This window comes from Macaca nemestrina, chromosome 10 (genome assembly GCF_043159975.1).
Source record: "Macaca nemestrina isolate mMacNem1 chromosome 10, mMacNem.hap1, whole genome shotgun sequence".
In the NCBI taxonomy this organism is placed as follows: Eukaryota; Metazoa; Chordata; class Mammalia; order Primates; family Cercopithecidae; genus Macaca; species Macaca nemestrina.
The window spans coordinates 114,282,754-114,300,010 of NC_092134.1; the positions used below are offsets into that span (position 1 = coordinate 114,282,754).

General features: G+C 41.4%; 2 protein-coding genes and 1 pseudogene across 22 annotated transcripts in view; all 3 read right to left on the minus strand.

Moving 5' to 3' along the window:
• Nucleotides 1-1,360: 1,360 nt before the first annotated feature.
• Nucleotides 1,361-7,217, minus strand: LOC139356830 (high mobility group protein B1 pseudogene; annotated as a pseudogene).
• A 129-nt stretch (nucleotides 7,218-7,346) lies between these two features.
• On the minus strand, nucleotides 7,347-12,040 carry LOC105492172 (RAB15 effector protein). The gene has a single exon (XM_011759167.3). The coding sequence runs from the start codon at nucleotides 11,154-11,156 to the stop codon at nucleotides 10,446-10,448; it is 711 nt and encodes a 236-aa protein (XP_011757469.1). The 5' UTR covers nucleotides 11,157-12,040; the 3' UTR covers nucleotides 7,347-10,445.
• Nucleotides 12,041-12,128: 88 nt separating this feature from the next.
• The window catches only part of LOC105492173 (PPFIA binding protein 1), a 176,821-nt gene continuing 171,692 nt past the window's right edge, over nucleotides 12,129-17,257 (minus strand). For all 21 annotated transcript variants that reach the window (XM_071071979.1, XM_071071981.1, XM_071071989.1 and 18 more), the window contains 3 exons: nucleotides 15,769-15,948; nucleotides 15,036-15,101; nucleotides 12,129-14,898 (listed from right to left, as the gene is read on the minus strand). In XM_071071979.1, coding sequence (XP_070928080.1) covers nucleotides 14,812-14,898; nucleotides 15,036-15,101; nucleotides 15,769-15,948 — 333 coding nt within the window. In that variant the 3' untranslated portion in view covers nucleotides 12,129-14,811. The remainder of the gene's footprint in view (nucleotides 14,899-15,035; nucleotides 15,102-15,768; nucleotides 15,949-17,257) is intronic.

Genomic DNA, 17,257 nt, shown 5'->3' on the forward strand with positions numbered 1-17,257 from the left:
AATTTTTCACTTGGGAATGATCTTAGAGGTGTAATCATTCACTCATGATAAAAATCTTTTCTTTGCAGCCGGGCACGGTGGCTCAAGCCTGTAATCCCAGCACTTTGGGAGGCTGAGACGGGCGGATCACAAGGTCAGGAGATCGAGACCATCCTGGCTAACACGGTGAAACCCCGTCTCTACTAAAAAATACAAAAAACTAGCCGGGCGAGGTGGCGGGCGCCTGTGGTCCCAGCTACTCCGGAGGCTGAGGCAGGAGAATGGCGTAAACCCGGGAGGCGGAGCTTGCAGTGAGCTGAGATCCGGCCACTGCACTCCAGCCTGGGCGACAGAGCCAGACTCAGTCTCAAAAAAAAAAAAAAAAAAAAAAAGAAAAATCTTTTCTTTGCTGGGTGCAGTGGCTCACTCCTGTAATCTCAGCATTTTGGGAGGCTGAGGCAGGGGAATCACTTGAGCTCAGGAGTTTAGACCAGCCTGGGCAACATAGCAAGACCCCGTCTCTATAAAAAATACAAAAATTATCCAGCTATGGTGATGTGTGCCTGTAGTCCCAGCTACTGGGGAGGCTGAGGTGGGAGGATCACTTGAGCTCAGGAGGCAGAGGTTGCAGAAAGCCGAGATAGTGCCACTGCACTCCAGCCTGGGTGACAGAGTGAGACCCTGTCTCAAAAAAAAAAAAAAAAAACATTTTCTTCAAACTTTATGACCAAGTAATCTAACACATCATAGAAGCCAGGCCGGCTTCATAGACATACAACATGCACTTAGAAGGGCCTGTGCTTGGCCTAATGCTTTGCTGTTGCTGTCTTAAAAATCTTAATAATTTTTGAACAAGGAGTCCTGCATCTTCAGTTTGCACTGGAACCTACAAATTATGTAGCTGATCCTGTGTAGAACAATTTTAAATATTAAGCTTTTTTACAATGGGTTTTTATTATATTTAAACCTGGATTAATTCAATAAAAGCTACTTTTTAATTTTTATTTTTGTGGATACATAGTAGGTATATCTATTTATGGGGTATATGATTTATAGTGATAAAGACATAAAATGTATAATAATCACATTAGGGTAAATGGTGTATCCATCACCTCAAGCATTTATCCTTTGCATTAAAAGGCTACTTTTAATAAAAACTAACTTCTTTTTTTATTTTATTTTTTTCTTTTTTGAGAAGGAGTCTTGCTCTGTCACCTGGGCTGGAGTGCAGTGGCACAATCTCGGCTCACTGCAACCTCCATCTCCTGGGTTCAAGTGCCTCAGCCTCACAAGTAGCTGAGATTACAGGCATATGCCACCATGCCCAGCTAACTTTGTGTTTTTAGTAGAGACAGGGTTTCACCATGTTGGCGAGGCTGGTCTTGAACTCCTAACTTCAAGTGATCCACCCACCTTGGCCTCCCAAAGTGCTAGGATTATAGGCATGAACCACCACACCTGGCCTTCAAAACTAACTTGTTTTATAGTAGGTGAACAAAGTATGTCGGTTCACAAGTATGGTAGACAATATGCAAATATAAGGTATAGGTATGGACCTTGCAACCTAAATGTCCATCAAAACAGTATTTGTTAAATCTATTATGGTGTGTTGATATAAAGCAGAGTACTACTAATAGAGGCAGGAGGCAGAGTAATCCTAAGCAGACAGTGGTGGGTCTCCCGTGAAACCCCACCTTCAGGCCAAGAACAGCCTGAAGCCCATGGACCAGAGTGAGAACTTCTATTCCTGTTTGCTCACTCTCTCCCGATTGGTTCTTTCTGAATAATGTATCTCACCAATCAAATGTTGCCTTTTCCGGTATTACCTACAGTCCAACCCATCCCCATCCTGTGCCTGTAAAGACCCCAGACTCAGTTGGTAGAGGTGGGAGATGGCCTGACTTCAGGGAAGAGACCTTCTGACCTCAGGGGAAGATGAACAGTCCTTCCCATCCCCTCTGGGCTGAGAGCTTTTTCATCACTCAATAAAATTCTCCGCCCTCACTATCCTTCAATTGTCAAGGGTGACCTAATTTTTCTTGGATGCTGGACAAGAGCTTGAGATCCGAGTGTGGGTACCCAGAAAGGCTGTCACACTGACCTTTTGCCCTGGTCAGCAGAGGACAGCCACTCCATGCGAGGAGGCCAGGAACCGACTGAGCTGCTAACACGCCGCCATCCATTGGACTGTGGGTGGCAGAACTAAAAAAGCTAATTAGCACACTAACACCCCTTCTGGGACTTTGGGGTCTTAGGCACCCTTGCCTGGGTGCCACTGCATTCCCCTCAAGGCGACACCACTGGTCTGGCTGTGGCCTCTGCACAAAGTTTGCTCCTGTGATGGCGGAGTGGCAGGCTGGACTCTGGACTCACTCACGTGCTCCCTCCCTCAAGGGGCTGAGCGCTGGGCCTAGTAGACAGAGCTCCCCTGCTGGGAGTCCAGTAAAGGAGCTGAGAAAAATCCTGCAACACAACTTAAGATTCATGGGCCCCAATACTGGTTAAACATTAGAATAACCTCAGGAGATTTTTTTTTTTTTTAATTATCTAGACTCCCTCTGAGATGCTGATTAATTGGTCTAGATGTGTTTGGAGCAATAGGGTTTTGTTTTGTTTTTTGTTTACTCTAAGTTCTTCAAGTGAATCTAATATTGAGGCAAGATGGAAAACCACTGGTGTCAGCCTTAACAAGGATGAAGTGGATATAAATCTACTAGCATAGAAAATTGTCCACAATAGATTGTTAAGTTTTTTAAAATGCAGGTTATAAGGCACTTATGGATTATATAATCTCATTTGTGTATTTTATTATTATTTTTTGCAATACAAATTCTGGAAGGGTCAACAGCAAATCTGAGGCAGCGGATATGAGGATGGAGGAGACACTCCTGAAGACTTCACTTTCTCCATTTCTGTACTTGAATTTTTACACCAAGCATACAGCTTGAAAAAAATTAAATGAGTACGCAGTATTTTTAAAATCTACAAAAGCTCCACATTTTAATTTTCACTTGGAAAAAAAAGATGGTGAGTCTGATTTATGGTTTTCAGCTGTTTATAACATGAATACTTACAATTTATACTAGTTTCTCTGAAATTTGGTAAGCTTACACTTCGGTATGTAAAATATTTTCACAAGATTTGTCTCCTTTGAGTTACAGTCACTTGCCACATAAAGACGTTTCAGTCAACCACTGTGCATATATGATGGTGGTCCCGTAAGACTATAATGGAGCTGAAACATTCCTATTCCCTAGTGACATTGTGGCTATTGTGACATCATAGCACAATTACTTTTTTGTTTTATAAATTTAGCGCAGCCTAAGTGAACAGTGTTTGTGAAGTCTACAGCAGCATACAATAATGTCCTAGTCCTTCGCGTTCAGTCACCACTCACTGACTCACCCAGAGCAACTTTCAGTCCTGCAAACCCCATTCGTTGTAAGTGCCCAGTATAAGTGTACCATTTTTTACCTTTTATATCTTATTTTTACTGTACCTTTTTTTGTGTTTAGATATGTTTAGATACACAAATATTTACCATTGTGTTCCAGTTGCCTACATTATCGGTAAAGTAACATGCTATACAGGCTTGTAGCCTAGGAGTTATGCCACATAGCCTTGGTGTGTACGGTCTAGGTCTGTGTAAGTACACTTTATTATGTTCACAAAACAATGAAATTGCCTAACAATGCATTTCTCAGAACATATCCCCATTAAGCAATGCATGATTGTAGTTGAAGTCATTCCCACTTTACAAATAAGGAAACAAAGAGTTAAGCCACTTGACTCTGCTCTTATGAGCATTGAAACTCAAATCCACATCTGATTCCAAGTTGCACATTCTTTACATCACCTCCTTCTTGAGAGTGTACTCCACACAGCATTCCTGCAGACAGGGGTCGCTATACACCAAGGAAACATTAATTGAGTACTGTAACCTCCCAGAAGCATTGAACATGGGAACAGTTACTGCTTAACACTTTAAAAGATGCCACCTGGGCCTATTCATGCCCAGTTTACTGAAGGCAAAGGGCTAAAATGTTTTTTTCAATTAAAAAAATTGTATTTGCTTAGAAGTATTCAGAATATCAACAAAACAGCTGCAATTTTTTTTCCAATTACAGAGTGGTATTCAGTTAGCAGAACAACAATTATATCGTATAAGCCACAGCAGAGACAAATGAAGATGAAAAAACTATCCTCATATATAACTAATCTGTGCTGTGCCCCAACAAGAACCTGCTTTAAATTTCCATGCCAATTACAACCCCCGTTCTGTACCAGGCAAGGTTGGTGTCTATTAAAAATATCACCAGGACAGGGCTATCTAAAGAGACATTCAGTAGTCTATTAATTGTACAAAAAAAACCCACTGTAATGTTTACAAACAAATCTTACACAGCCTTACATTTCAATTTTTTTTTCCTTAAAAGGAGTGAGTTGTATACAGGGTTTGTTAAATGCTTTATGGACAAGAAAAAAACTGCTACAACCAACTTGTTTATCATCATTTTCTTCTTCCTCTTCTTCCTCATCCTCTTCTTTTTTTTTTTTTTTTTTTTTTTTTTTTCAGCCTTGGCAATTCCCTTTGTTGCTGCATGAAGCTTTCCTTTAGCTCGGTCTGCTGCAATATCCTTTTCATATTTTTCCTTCAGCTTCACAGCCCGCTTTTCATAAGGCTGCTTGTCATCTGTAACGGTGTCATTTCCCCTCTCTCCCAGTTTCTTTGCAACATCACCAATGGATAGGTCGGGATATATTCCTTTGATTCGGGGGCAATACTCAGAACACAAGAAAAAAGCCAAAGGAGGCCTCTTGGGCTTTTTTTTTTTTTTTTTTTTGCCTCCCTTTCTGGAGGGATATAGGTTTTCATTTCTCTTTCATAATGGGTCTTTTCCCGAGTTTGCCACGTCTTCAAATTTTCCTCTTTAGCAGACATGGTCCTCTACCTCTCTGGCACTTTTTAGACCACTCTGAGAAGAGGACAGAAGCATCTGGGTGCTGAGTCTTGTGCTCCTTCTGACAAGTGTGCATAAAGAATGCATATAATGACATTTTTGCCTCTGGGATCTCCTTTGCCCATGTTTAGCTACTTTTTCCTCAGTGAGGCCACCCAGTCATGCAGTGCCTGTCTGTCAATCATGTACCCTGGCACTGTTTCTCTAAAATGCTTTTCTCCATCTTTTGATTTCTTGGGATAAAGGAAAGTCAAAGACAAATTTATTTCTGTCCTTGCATATATTCTTATTATTCAAGACATTTGGAAATACAGCAACTAATGGTTACATGTTTCAAACCCCACATCCAATCATCAGCAAATGCTGTACACTTTACCTTCAACTATATTCTAAATCTGACCTCTTCACACCTCCTCCTGTATGAGTGTGGTCCAGGCCACCTTTTTCTCTTATCTGGATGACTGTGGCTTCCTAGCCGCTTACCTGGGTTCTGCTTCTCCTCTTTTTCTTCTACCATCAAGTCTCCCCCCCCAGTAATCAAGTGAGGGTTTATTTGTTTGTTTATTTGAGACAGAGTCTTGCTCTGTCACCCAGGCTGGAGTGCAGCGGCATGATGTCGGCTCACTGTAGCCTCTGCCTCCTGGATTCAATTGATTCTCCTGCCTCGGTCTCCAGAGTAGCTGAAATTACAAGCATGTGCCACCACGCCAGACTAGTTTTTGTGTTTTTAGTAGAGACGGGGTTTCACCATGTTGGCCAGGCTGGTCTCGAATTCCTGGCCTCAAGTGATTCACCCACCTTGGGCTCCCAAAGTGCTGGAATTACAGGTGTGAGTGACCATGCCCGGCTTCAGGTGAGGCTTTTAAGGTACAGGTCAGTCAAGACATTTCTCTCCCCTATCACTCAGAATAGTTGAGTCCTTACTTCAGCTTACAAGTTTGAAGAGCTTGATCAGTTTGCTGGCTACTTCTGCAAACTCATCTCCCACCTCTCGCCTCCAGCTCACTCTGCTCTGTCCACGTCAGCTTCCTTTGCTATCCACATTCACATCCACTCCCATTCCAGGTCCTTTGTATTTGCAGTTCTTTGTGCCTAGAACACTCTTTCCCAAATGTCTCCTCTGATGCTCAGTGTCTTCCTTCAGATCTCTAGCTAATTGCCCCCTCCTCACTGAGGCCTTCCTTCACCACCCAATATAAAATAGCACCTCCTAACACTCTTTATTCCCTGATCATGCTTTTTCTTTACATTACTCCTGATGTTACTTCAAATTGATTATTATTATTATTTGAGACAGGGCCTCACTCTGTTGCCCAGGCTGGAGTGCAGTGTCTGGACCTGGGCTCACTGTAACCTCCTCCTTCTGGGCTCAAGCGATCTTCCCAGCTCAGCCTCTCAAGTACAGGCACACACCCCCACGCCGGGCTGATTTTTGTATTTTTAGTAGAGACAGGGTTTCATCATGTTGCTCAGGCTGGTTCCAAATTCCTGAACTCAAGTGATCTGCCAGCCTCAGCCTTCCAGAGTGCTGGGATTACTACAGGCGTGAGATGTTTTGAAAATATGCATTTAAACATCTGCACGTGTTTGTCTGTCTTCCACCATTAAGATAGAAACTCCCTGAGACTAGGAACTTCGTTCTTTGTACTGCTGGATTGGCAGGGCACAGAACAAGCCCTACATATAATAGGCACTCAGCAATTATGTTTGAATGAATCTATCTTCCATTTATACTTTTAAGCCTTTTTTTTTTTTTTTTTTGCAGTATATTAACCCAAATTGCAAAAACTGAGCTTGATTCTATGCTATTGGAGACCTCACTACCAAAAAGAGGAAACAGACGTCTCTGCCAGTACTCACCTTCTTTAAAAAAAAATCATTTTTAATTGACAAGTAATTGTGTATATCAATACTCCATTTTATTTAACACTTTTTCATGCCAATTTCTAATGAAGGACAACTACAAGGTCGCAGATATGTTCTTCCTATTCCAGGTTCCTCAAGGAGAGGGCTATGGGGGTGAATATACATTGATAGGAGGGAAAACAAAGCCATTTCTTGAGGCCGAAGAGAATATACATCATTTTCTTCTTTCCTGAAGCTGCAGGCATCATGGGGATTAGGAATGCTCCCTTCCTCGCTTTCCGCCAGGACTTCTTTGGGAGATAAATTTGAAGAGAAGGGATTGGGGGTTGATGTTCCCCAATGTTGCAAGGCTTATTTTAATTTGAAGAAGACCAGGCTCAATGGAAAGAAAACAGGAGCATGCTCTTAAACCTACATCTAGATTGAAGTTAACGATGCACCTTTATATTCGCTGTGGATCCTGTTTACTGAGCTGGATAAAGAATCAAAGAGTGGATTTGGATTATTGTACTAAGCATTGTTTTAAAACTATTTTTTAAGTGTTTTTGAGACGGAGACTCTTTGTCACCCAGGCTGGAGTGCAGTGGTGCCATCTCAGCTCACTCCAACCTTCGCTTCCCAGGTTCAAGCGATTCTCCTGCCTTAGCCTCCCGAGTAGCTGGGACTACAGGCACGCGCCACCATGCCCAGATAATTTTTGTATTTTCAGTAGAGACGGGGTTTCACCACGTTGGTCAGGTTGGTCTTAAAATCCTGACCTTGTGATCCACCTGCCTTGGCCTCCCAGAGTGCTGGGATTACAGGCGTGAGCCACCAGGCCTGGCCGATTATTCTTAATTTTGTAACGAATAGCAGTTCTACGAGGTAGGTATTGTCATCTCCAGGTTTTAGATGAGAAAATCAGGAGGAATTAGGGCTCCAGAAGACATCGAATGGCACCCTCAAGTCCACTTGAGGGAAAAGGACATCTACAGGGTGGGGGCAGGGTGCAAGGAAGCAACCTGGAAGGGACAATGGCCTGAGAGGGGAAGGGGAAGGAGCTGGAGTCTCAGAGAAGGGCCAGCTGGGCAGGAGCTGTCTGGAACAAAGTGTCATAGTGAGGTAGGGAGAGTGGGGCTAATACCTTCCAGACCTGTCCCCTTTCTGATCTCGTGCCCTCCACGGGATGGAAACCAGAGTGATGCAGTCAGAACCCAGAAGAAGGCAGACAGGATGGGGAGTAGATGTGGAGGTTGAACCGAGAATAACCAGCACAGAGGTTTGGTTGGATAAGTATAAACAAAAGAGCTGGGATTTTAAGCAGGTTTGTCCTCAACTAAACTCGAAAGCTCTCACTCCTACCATGACAAAGTTTTTACAAGTCTGCATTGTGACCTATTGATGGTCATGGTATCAGTTTGGTGGCTTGCAGTCAGCATTTTACAAACTGATGTCGGACAAACTATCAGAGTGCACTGCAACGTGCTTCAGTTATACAGATCACAGCAACAAATGTATTTCTTACTTTGGAATACCTGCATGACGCCACATTGCGCTCATATGTCTTAATTTAGCCTCACAGGAACATGCCCTAAATTCCAAAACACAGAAGGGGCCAAGAACATAAGAAGACTGTCAGAAACAGAAATGGTTTTAAGAGGTTGGCTGCAGTTGAAAGGCTTCAGCTCATGTTTCTAATGGCTGCATATCAGTAAACAGGTTGTTCAAGAACAGGAAAAGTAGCCACAGATTAAGGCCAGGAAATGGAGGAAAAATGACAACAGCAACCAGCTAGCATCTTTGCAGGTGAACACCTTTGTGATCTCAGCAATTCCAGTAGTTTAAAATGAGAGAATTTTCTTTTTATGTATTTGAGATGGAGTCTCGCTCTGTTGCCTAGGCTGGAGTGCAGTGGCGCTATCACGACTCACTGCAGCCTTGACCTCTTGGACCCAAGCAATCCCTCTACCTCAGCCTCCGAAGTAGCTGGGACTACAGGCACACATCACCATTACTTTTTGTATTTTTTGTAGAGATGGGGTTTCACCATGTTGCCAAGGCTGGTCTTGTATTCCTGGGCTCAAGCAATCCCCCTGCCTCAGACTCCCAAATTGTTGGAATCACAGCTACCCTGCCTGGCTAACTAATTTTCTTTTCTTCTTCTTCTTCTTTTTTTTTTAAATTGATTTTTACTTAATTTATAGGCTTACAGGGAATTTTCTTTACATGACGGTAGAATATGGGTTTTGTAACTGGGCAGACTTTACTTTTTTGTTACAAGCCACTTAATAGATTTATGCGTTATCTAACCTCTTTGATTTGGCAAATAGAAACCGCTTAGAGTCACGGAGGACACATGAAAATCACGCTAATATATGTAAAGCATCTGACTTGACTTACCAGTACAATAAATAATAGTGATTCCTCTTTGTACTGTTATAATTCCACAGTGGCTTTTTTTTTTTTTTTTTTTTTTTTTTTTTTTTTTTTTGAGACAGAGTCTCACTGTGTCTCCCAGGCTGGAGTGCAGTGGCCTGATCTCGGCTCACTGCAAGCTCCGCCTCCCGGGTTCACGCCATTCTCCCGCCTCAGCCTCCCAAGTAGCTGAGACTACAGGCGCCCGCCACCACGCCCGGCTAGTTTTTTGTATTTTTAGTAGAGACGGGGTTTCACCATGTTAGCCAGGATAGTCTCGATCTCCTTACCTCGTGATCCACCCGCCTCGGCCTCCCAAAGTGCTGGGATTACAGGCTTGAGCCACCGCGCCCGGCCCACAGTGGCTTTTAAGCAAAAATGGTTATTATATGTGAATACATTTTCCTTACTGCAAAGGCTAAACAAGTATTATTAAAAGGAATAGTTTTATAGGTCACTGTTTTAAAATCATAGGCAGAGCTAACACTAAAGTGAATCTCAAATCCCATCAATCCCATCAAAGTCCTCTCAGTGTGGACAGCAGCTAGGGAGAAGGCAGAATAAGGTAAGTGTTAAGAGGAAAAGAACAATGCGAGTTTTGCTCAGGAGTCCTGAACCAAAACTATTTTTTTTTTTTTAAAGATGAGGATTCACTCGTTGCCCATGCTGGAGTGCAGTGGTGCAATCACAGCTCCCTATAGCCTTAAACTCCTGGGCTCAAGCGATCCTCCCGCCTCAGCCTCCTGAGTAGCTAAGACCACAAGCGTAAGTCACTGTGCATGGCTTGAAACTGATGTTACAAATGTAATTAAACCTGCTCTGTAGCCTTACCCACTACTTTACCCTACCCATCTCCCACCAACAGATGCAAAAACACATTTTATACGTTTGAGTGCTAGACTTATTATTTCAAACAAAGACACTTTTTTTTTGCAAATCAAACTTTAAATGTGACTTTATTATCTCTTCCCATTTTTATTACTGAATAAGTGAATGAAATATTAAACTAAATTATAACTTTTCCTGAACTGTTTTTAAATCATAGGCAGAGCCAGAGTTTTCTTTCTTTCTCTCTCCCTCTGTAATTGTGGCATTAATATACTTTGATCCCAGTAATCATTTTCGATCAATGGGAAAACAAATGAAAAAAAAATCCCATGCTGGAATGATGCAAATAGATGAGCTTGCTTATTAGAATCTTTTTTCTTTTCCTCTTACAGGCCAGTCACATAATACATATCCAAATCAGAGAATGCCAATATAAACCTTGCCCACCTCTCTCAGCCCGTCTTTCTTACTCAGACAGTTTCTGAGCAGCTCTTTGATGAAGACACAATCTTCAGTCTCCAGGACAAACTGGGCCACAGCCTTCCCTCCTGGCAGATGGCTCCTCACCATCTGACTTTTGACACTGTCCAGGACAACTCCCCTGATGTCTTTAGGCTTTCCTGGCATACCAAAGATGATAAACAGACCCAGGCAATCCTCTCCTATTAAGTTACAGAATTCTTCCAGCTTATCAAATCTACTTTTCTTCCAGGAAGACTCCTCTACCCTTGGTTCTGGATTGGAAAGGTCATAAGGTTTAGATTCCATAGGAGGAGGTGAAGACATCTGCAGAGTCTGTACTGCCAGCTGAAGCTTTATTTGCTTGTCGGATCCCCAAAAGGTCCAAATCCAGTCTGCGCCAAACAGGAAGGCTTGGTGCTTGGTCATCTTGGTGGTGGTCAGCAACTCATCAACTCCCTTTTCCTGGCAGAAAGTGATGAAATGGATTAAGAAGATCTCATTCAGAGTATTTGCAGCTGGGCAGAGTTGACTCAGAGGACATTCAAATCCAAGGTACTCCTTCAGTTTCTGAGCTGCATGGACTATAGCTTCACTGACCACCTCCCAGACGATGGGCACCTCTTTGCTGTCCTTCAGAACCAACTGTTGCGATGCTTTCTGCCCCATTTTCTCTGCATCCAAATATCACACATGTGAATCTGGTTCAGGAGTACTTCTTTTTCAAAGTAAAAGTTCTGCAAGGAGGTCACATCTGTTAATGGTTCATGTTTTTCTAACTCTACAGCTCCCTTGGGTGTAGTTAAGCATATATACATACAGCTAAATAAACATGTTCTCTCTGTTTGTCAGTTGGGTGTGTTGTATTCATTCAGTTCCTGCTGTCTTATTAAAGATACTAAATTTCACACAAAACGTCTGTTCTAGCTAGGTTATATTCACTCTACTTTTAACCTTTGGTAATCTCTTCCAACATATGTTTCCTCTTTCCAAGTTTTAGTAAAAGTAAAAATGGCACATTAGTTCTTTTTGTTGTCGTTCTTTGAGACAGGGTCTCACTCTGCTACCCAGGCTGAAGTGCAGTGGCGCAATCATGGCTCACTGCAGCTTCAACCTCCCTGGGCTCAGGTGATCTTCTCACCCCAGCTGGGGCTACAAGTGTATACCACCACACCTGGCTAATTTTTGTGTATTTTTTGTAGAGGTGGGGTTTCACCATGTTGCCCAGGCTGGTCTCGATCTCCTAGGCTCAAGCAATCCTCCTGTGTTGGCCTCTCAAAGTGCTGGGATTATAGGCATGAGCCACTGCACCCAGCCCTATGTTAGTTTTTTAAATATCCATACACCTCTTTCTACAACTAACTTCTTCCAGTCTGTAGGTGAGTCATTTCCATTTGCTTTTCCTATTTTCTTTTTTGTTTGTGTGTTTCTTTTACTTCTGCCATATTCTTCATTCCCCAGCTCAGTTGCTTCTTTTCCTACAAAATCTTCTCAAAGGCCTCAAATTCCTATCTGCTGATACACGTTATAAACTCCATTCAAACAAATTTATGGCAGTTTATAAAGAGATTGTGTTATTTTCTATATCAGAAACAAAGCCTATTACTATGAACAACGGAAAATGAAATAAGGGCAATAAAAATGAAGCAATTATCAATTGACTTTATTTCCTTTCATATGGTAACACCAGCAGTGTATATTTTGTAAATAAAACACATCATAAAAAAATTTAACTTTATTACATATTATCAGTTACGTTATGCCGTCCTGAATAAAAAATACTTGGGCCGGGCACGGTGGCTCACGCCTGTAATCCCAGCACTTCGGGAGACCGAGGTGGGCGGATCACGATGTCAGGAGATTGAGACCTTCCTGGCTAACACGGTGAAACCCCGTCTCTACTAAAAATACGAAAACAAAATTAGCCAGGCATGGTGGCAGACACTTGTAGTCCCAGCTACTTGGGAAGCTGAGGTGGCAGAATGGCGTGAACCCAGGAGTCAGAGCTTGCAGTGAGCCAAGATCGCGCCACTGCACTCCAGCCTGGGCGACAGAGAGAGACTCCGTCTCAAAAAAAAAAAAAAATTTGACATCTGTAACAGTCTCCTGGTGTTTTCAACCAGGTTCTAAGAACAAATTGATTTTTTCAAGTGGTGACATCTAGTCACATTAAAATAAAATCCAAATAAAGTAAGTCCAATACAGTTACCACATAATGAATGGTAGAGTTTAAAGAAAATTATTATTAGCATCAAATCAATTGTTATGAATAAACAGTAATTTGATATCACAATTTCTTTAATGAATACTTGGTAACTTGCTGACAACTTAAAAGATAACACCACTGATATTCAAATACAGTTTATAATCAAGTCCAATGGCAGATACTGAACTGCCCACCTCCACCTCAATTTGTGAAAACCTGTCTTTTGTCGGGTTGGCTACCATGGGTAATTATGTAGCACTGAATAAAAAATAGAATATTTTTCTAATACTTCTACAAACATAATAAACACAGTAACAATTTTTGCTGCAGTGATTTTCTTTACAAAGAATATTTGGGCTCAGTGCTACAGAAAAACGTGAACTACGTCTTATCATCACAAAATAGCCATTATAAAATGAATTTTGCAGCCTCTGTTTTTTTGAACTTTGAAATAAAATGTTCAGACAAATATTCAACTTTTTAAAAAGCTCCATTCATTGATAGCCTGAGAAATGTACAATGAACATGTTTAGGCAGACTGTTAGTATTTTGATGCAATGACATAGTTAACAAAGAGAAAAGAAACAATACTGTAAAGGTTTCTGCTTTGCTTTTGGTTTCCTCAAAAACTATTTCTACGCATTTTGGGGAGAGGAGGTGATTCTGAATGTATTCAAGTTAGTGTATTCAAGCCAGGCACAGTGGCTCACACCTGTAATCCCACCACTTTGAAAGGCTGAGGCGGGAGGATCACTTGAGGACAGGAGTTTGAGGCCAGGCTGGGCAACATGGTGAGATCCTGTTTCTACAAAAAATGTTTGAAAAATCAGCCAGGTGTGAAGGGTGGGGTGGGGTGGGAGGCCACACACCTGTAATCCTAGCTACTGGGGAGGCTGAGGTGAGAGGATCACTGGAGCCTAGGAATTCAAGGCTGCAGTGAGCTATGATCACGTCACTGCACTCCAGCATGGGTGACAGAGTGAGACTCTGTCACTTAAAAAAAAAAAAAAAAAAAGGCCAGGCATGGTGGCTCACGCCTGTAATCCCAGTACTTTGGGAGGCTGAGGCGGGCGGATCACAAGGTCAGGAGTTCCGACCAGCCTGGCCAATATGGTGAAACCCTGTCTCTACTAAAAATACAAAAATTAGCCAGGCATGGTGGCGCATGCCTGTAGTCCCACCTACTTGGGAGGCTGAAGCAAAAGAATGGCTTGAACCCAGGAGGCAGAGGTTGCAGTGAGCCGAGATCATGCCACAGCACTCTAACCTAGGTGACAGGGCAAGACTCCATCTTAAAAAAAAAAAAAGTATACTAATGTCCCTCAAGTTCTTCCATATGAGGTAAAGGGATCCAAGATTAAGGTTGAAATTTTTAAACTGTTCAACAACTTTGTGGTGTCATCAAAAAGGAATATTTCATATATATTAATTTAGCCTCAATGATCAACATTGTTAAAAGTCAGTATGGAGAAAGATCATTCTGACTTCTTCAGAAACCAGCTGGTATATGAACGTTCTGATCACCAGATTGTTTAGAAAACGTGATCTTTTCACCATCATCCTTAGGTCACAAAATAAATGTTCTATTTTCTATGTACTGTATATATACATATATTTAGAAAAATATATAAAAATAAGACAGTAAGAGGCAAGTGGAAGTGTGGCTGGCATTTAGTGGGCACACTGAATGCTTAAAGAAGTTCCACATATTGATTCTGAAATCATATAATGTCCTACTTAGGTGGCTCCAGTGAACACTGATGTGACAAAATCATTCACATCCTGGTTACTGTTCCCCAAATCCTCCATACTACGGATGTGAACGGAAACACTCTGGTAAAATACTCATCTTAAATGCAACACTTTAAATATAATATATCACAGATTTTTACATTAAATAGAAGAAAAACAATTATACTCTCATTCACCAGTGTCTTATTTTTTTGTGGCCACTTCGGAATCGGCACATTACTCCTGCTTCCTGTTTAAACTTCTCAACAGCAGAAGTTGGAACAACAAACAATAGACAATCCGCTGCCTGTTGTATATACTGTGAGTGTTTGGAAAAGAAAGTAGAAAAAAGACTAAGCATTCCTAATGTTCCTCCAGGTGCTACGGTCAAACGTTTGAGTCTTCATCTGTAATGCTGGCACTGGGGGAACGGGCAGCAAAATCTTTAAACATGTCATCTTCTTTTAACATGTGCTGGAAAACAAGGAGACAGGGAGTCACACTGAGAGCCAAGAGCTCAGAACTACACATTCTCCAAGAGACATGTGGTCCTCTGGGGTTGTTAAAAGACATTTATAGAATAACATTTTCAATTCATTTCACAAACTCACTGTCAGATTGTTGATGCCTTCGGAGAATGCACCTATCTGTCTCACTGTCCCTTCTGAATCTTCCATCTGCAAAGAACAAACCATAACATGACATATGTGTTTTCACAATGTCAGGGAAAGTGCAGCGAGAGGAACAAAAGTCTAAGAGGAAATAATGCAAATAGCACTGAATGGGGTAGGAGCAACAGAACACTTCTGGTGATAATCTCCTTTCACCACTGCAATCGGAAGTGAAAAATTAGAAGAGACACTTTACTGACACAGCTAGTCTAATGCCTTTGCTAACAGTACCAAAGCATTGTTGATTAGAAGGGAAATATGCAGTCCCACGACTTTAATCTGAAAAGGCTAGGTAGAATAACCTGTCCATTCCTAACATGTTTTAATACAGAGATGGCATAATATAGGTAAATATCATAAGCTTTGGAGCCAAAGAGACAGGTTGGGGACCTTGGGCAAGTTACTTAGCTCTCTGTGCCTCAGTTTCCTTATCTCCAAAATGAGAATAACAATGCTCTCCATGTCTTAAGGTTACCACAAACATAGTATACATTAAGTGCTTAGGATGGTGCCTGGAACATATAAGCGATCTCTAAGTGTTCACTACTATTTTATTATTATCTGTATTTTTAGTTATTGGAAGAAGATGTCCTCGATCAGACACAGTATACAAAGCTCCCATTTAGTGTCTGAATGATGGAAGCACTTGAGAAAAGGTATATAATGGATTTACCTGCTCTAATCGGTCCAAATCATCTTCCTCATACAGGCGCATATCCAAACCAGGTTTAAATCCTTTCTTAGATGCACTTCCTGATACCTGTCCCAATTCCATTGGACAAACATATTCTTCACCATCTTCCTGTTTCTTCTTTCTCAAATTCCCAAAATTGCTAAAGGCAAGCTTCTTTGGCTTTAAAAGAAAAGCAAACAAAAACATCCAAAGGATTTGATAAAATTCGTACAATCAAGGACTGATAACATGTAATTATTTTTGCATTACCCCCTCCCTCCTACATGTGTAATTTAATTATTTACCCCATGGTAGAGAGAAAATTAACTGGATGTTTAAATTTGGATAAAAATGAAAGGGCATCCCAGACATATAAATGATGCAATGATAAATGACCCTTGTTATGAATCTCAGAAAATTAATCTTATTCTTCTTATTCACGCCAACTAGCTGAATAGTCACTGTGATAAACAAAATATGGCAAGAATAATTTGATTACATCACTACGATTATTTTTAGAGACAGAATCTTGCTATGTTGCCCAGGCTCGCCTCAAATTCCTGGGCTTAAGGGATCCTCCTGCCTCAGCCTCCAGAGTAGCTGGAACTACAGGCACAAGCCACTGCACCTGGCTTCATAGTTTTGATTAGACAGGACTTAATGCAATGAGATTTCTCATGGCTGAATCCAATTTTGCAAGGTTTTTCAATCTAAGATTAGCAAAATAGAATAGACCTTACTATATTTTTTCTTTGGGTGAGGCTATAATTATCTTGTATGCCTATTTTGCTTCCATAACAGGACTGGTGACTGCTAAAAGAATTTTCTGGAGAGGAAACTTCAGTGATACTTAGAAGAGAAACTCCATCTTGGTCATTGGATACTCAGGCAGATAGAGGGGGTAAAAAAAAAATTAAAAAGAACTTTGGCGCAAATTTCTGGAGGACCTCATAACCCAACAAGTTGGTTGAGATAACATATTTAGAAGAGTTAATCTAGGATTAATTTTAAACAAGAAAAAGTAATCTAAATTTGGTATGACCCATAAATCCAGGTAAATTAGGAAATATCCATTCTCTTCTGGCCTACCTTCAATCATTTTTAAAGTATCTTTTCCTATTTACAAGGCTGGTCAATCATAAGCCAGAGAAGCTAAATCTGTACAAGAGAAATCTCTATTCTACACTTGATTTATAAAAACAGAACAACTGCAATCAATATTTGGACCCAAGTTATGGACTCTCTGCACTGCCAATACATGGATTGTGGAAGCCAATATGATGCGTTCATTATCATTTTTTTAGAGACAGAATCTTGCTCTGTTGCCCAGACTGGAGTGCAGTGGCATGCTCATAGCTCAATCATAGCTCATTGCAGCCTTGAACTACTGGACTCACATGATCCTCCTGCCTTGGCTTCCCAATGCACTGGGATTACAGGCATGAGCCACCATGCCCACCTAAGAGGGAGCACTCAAAAAGGGACATGA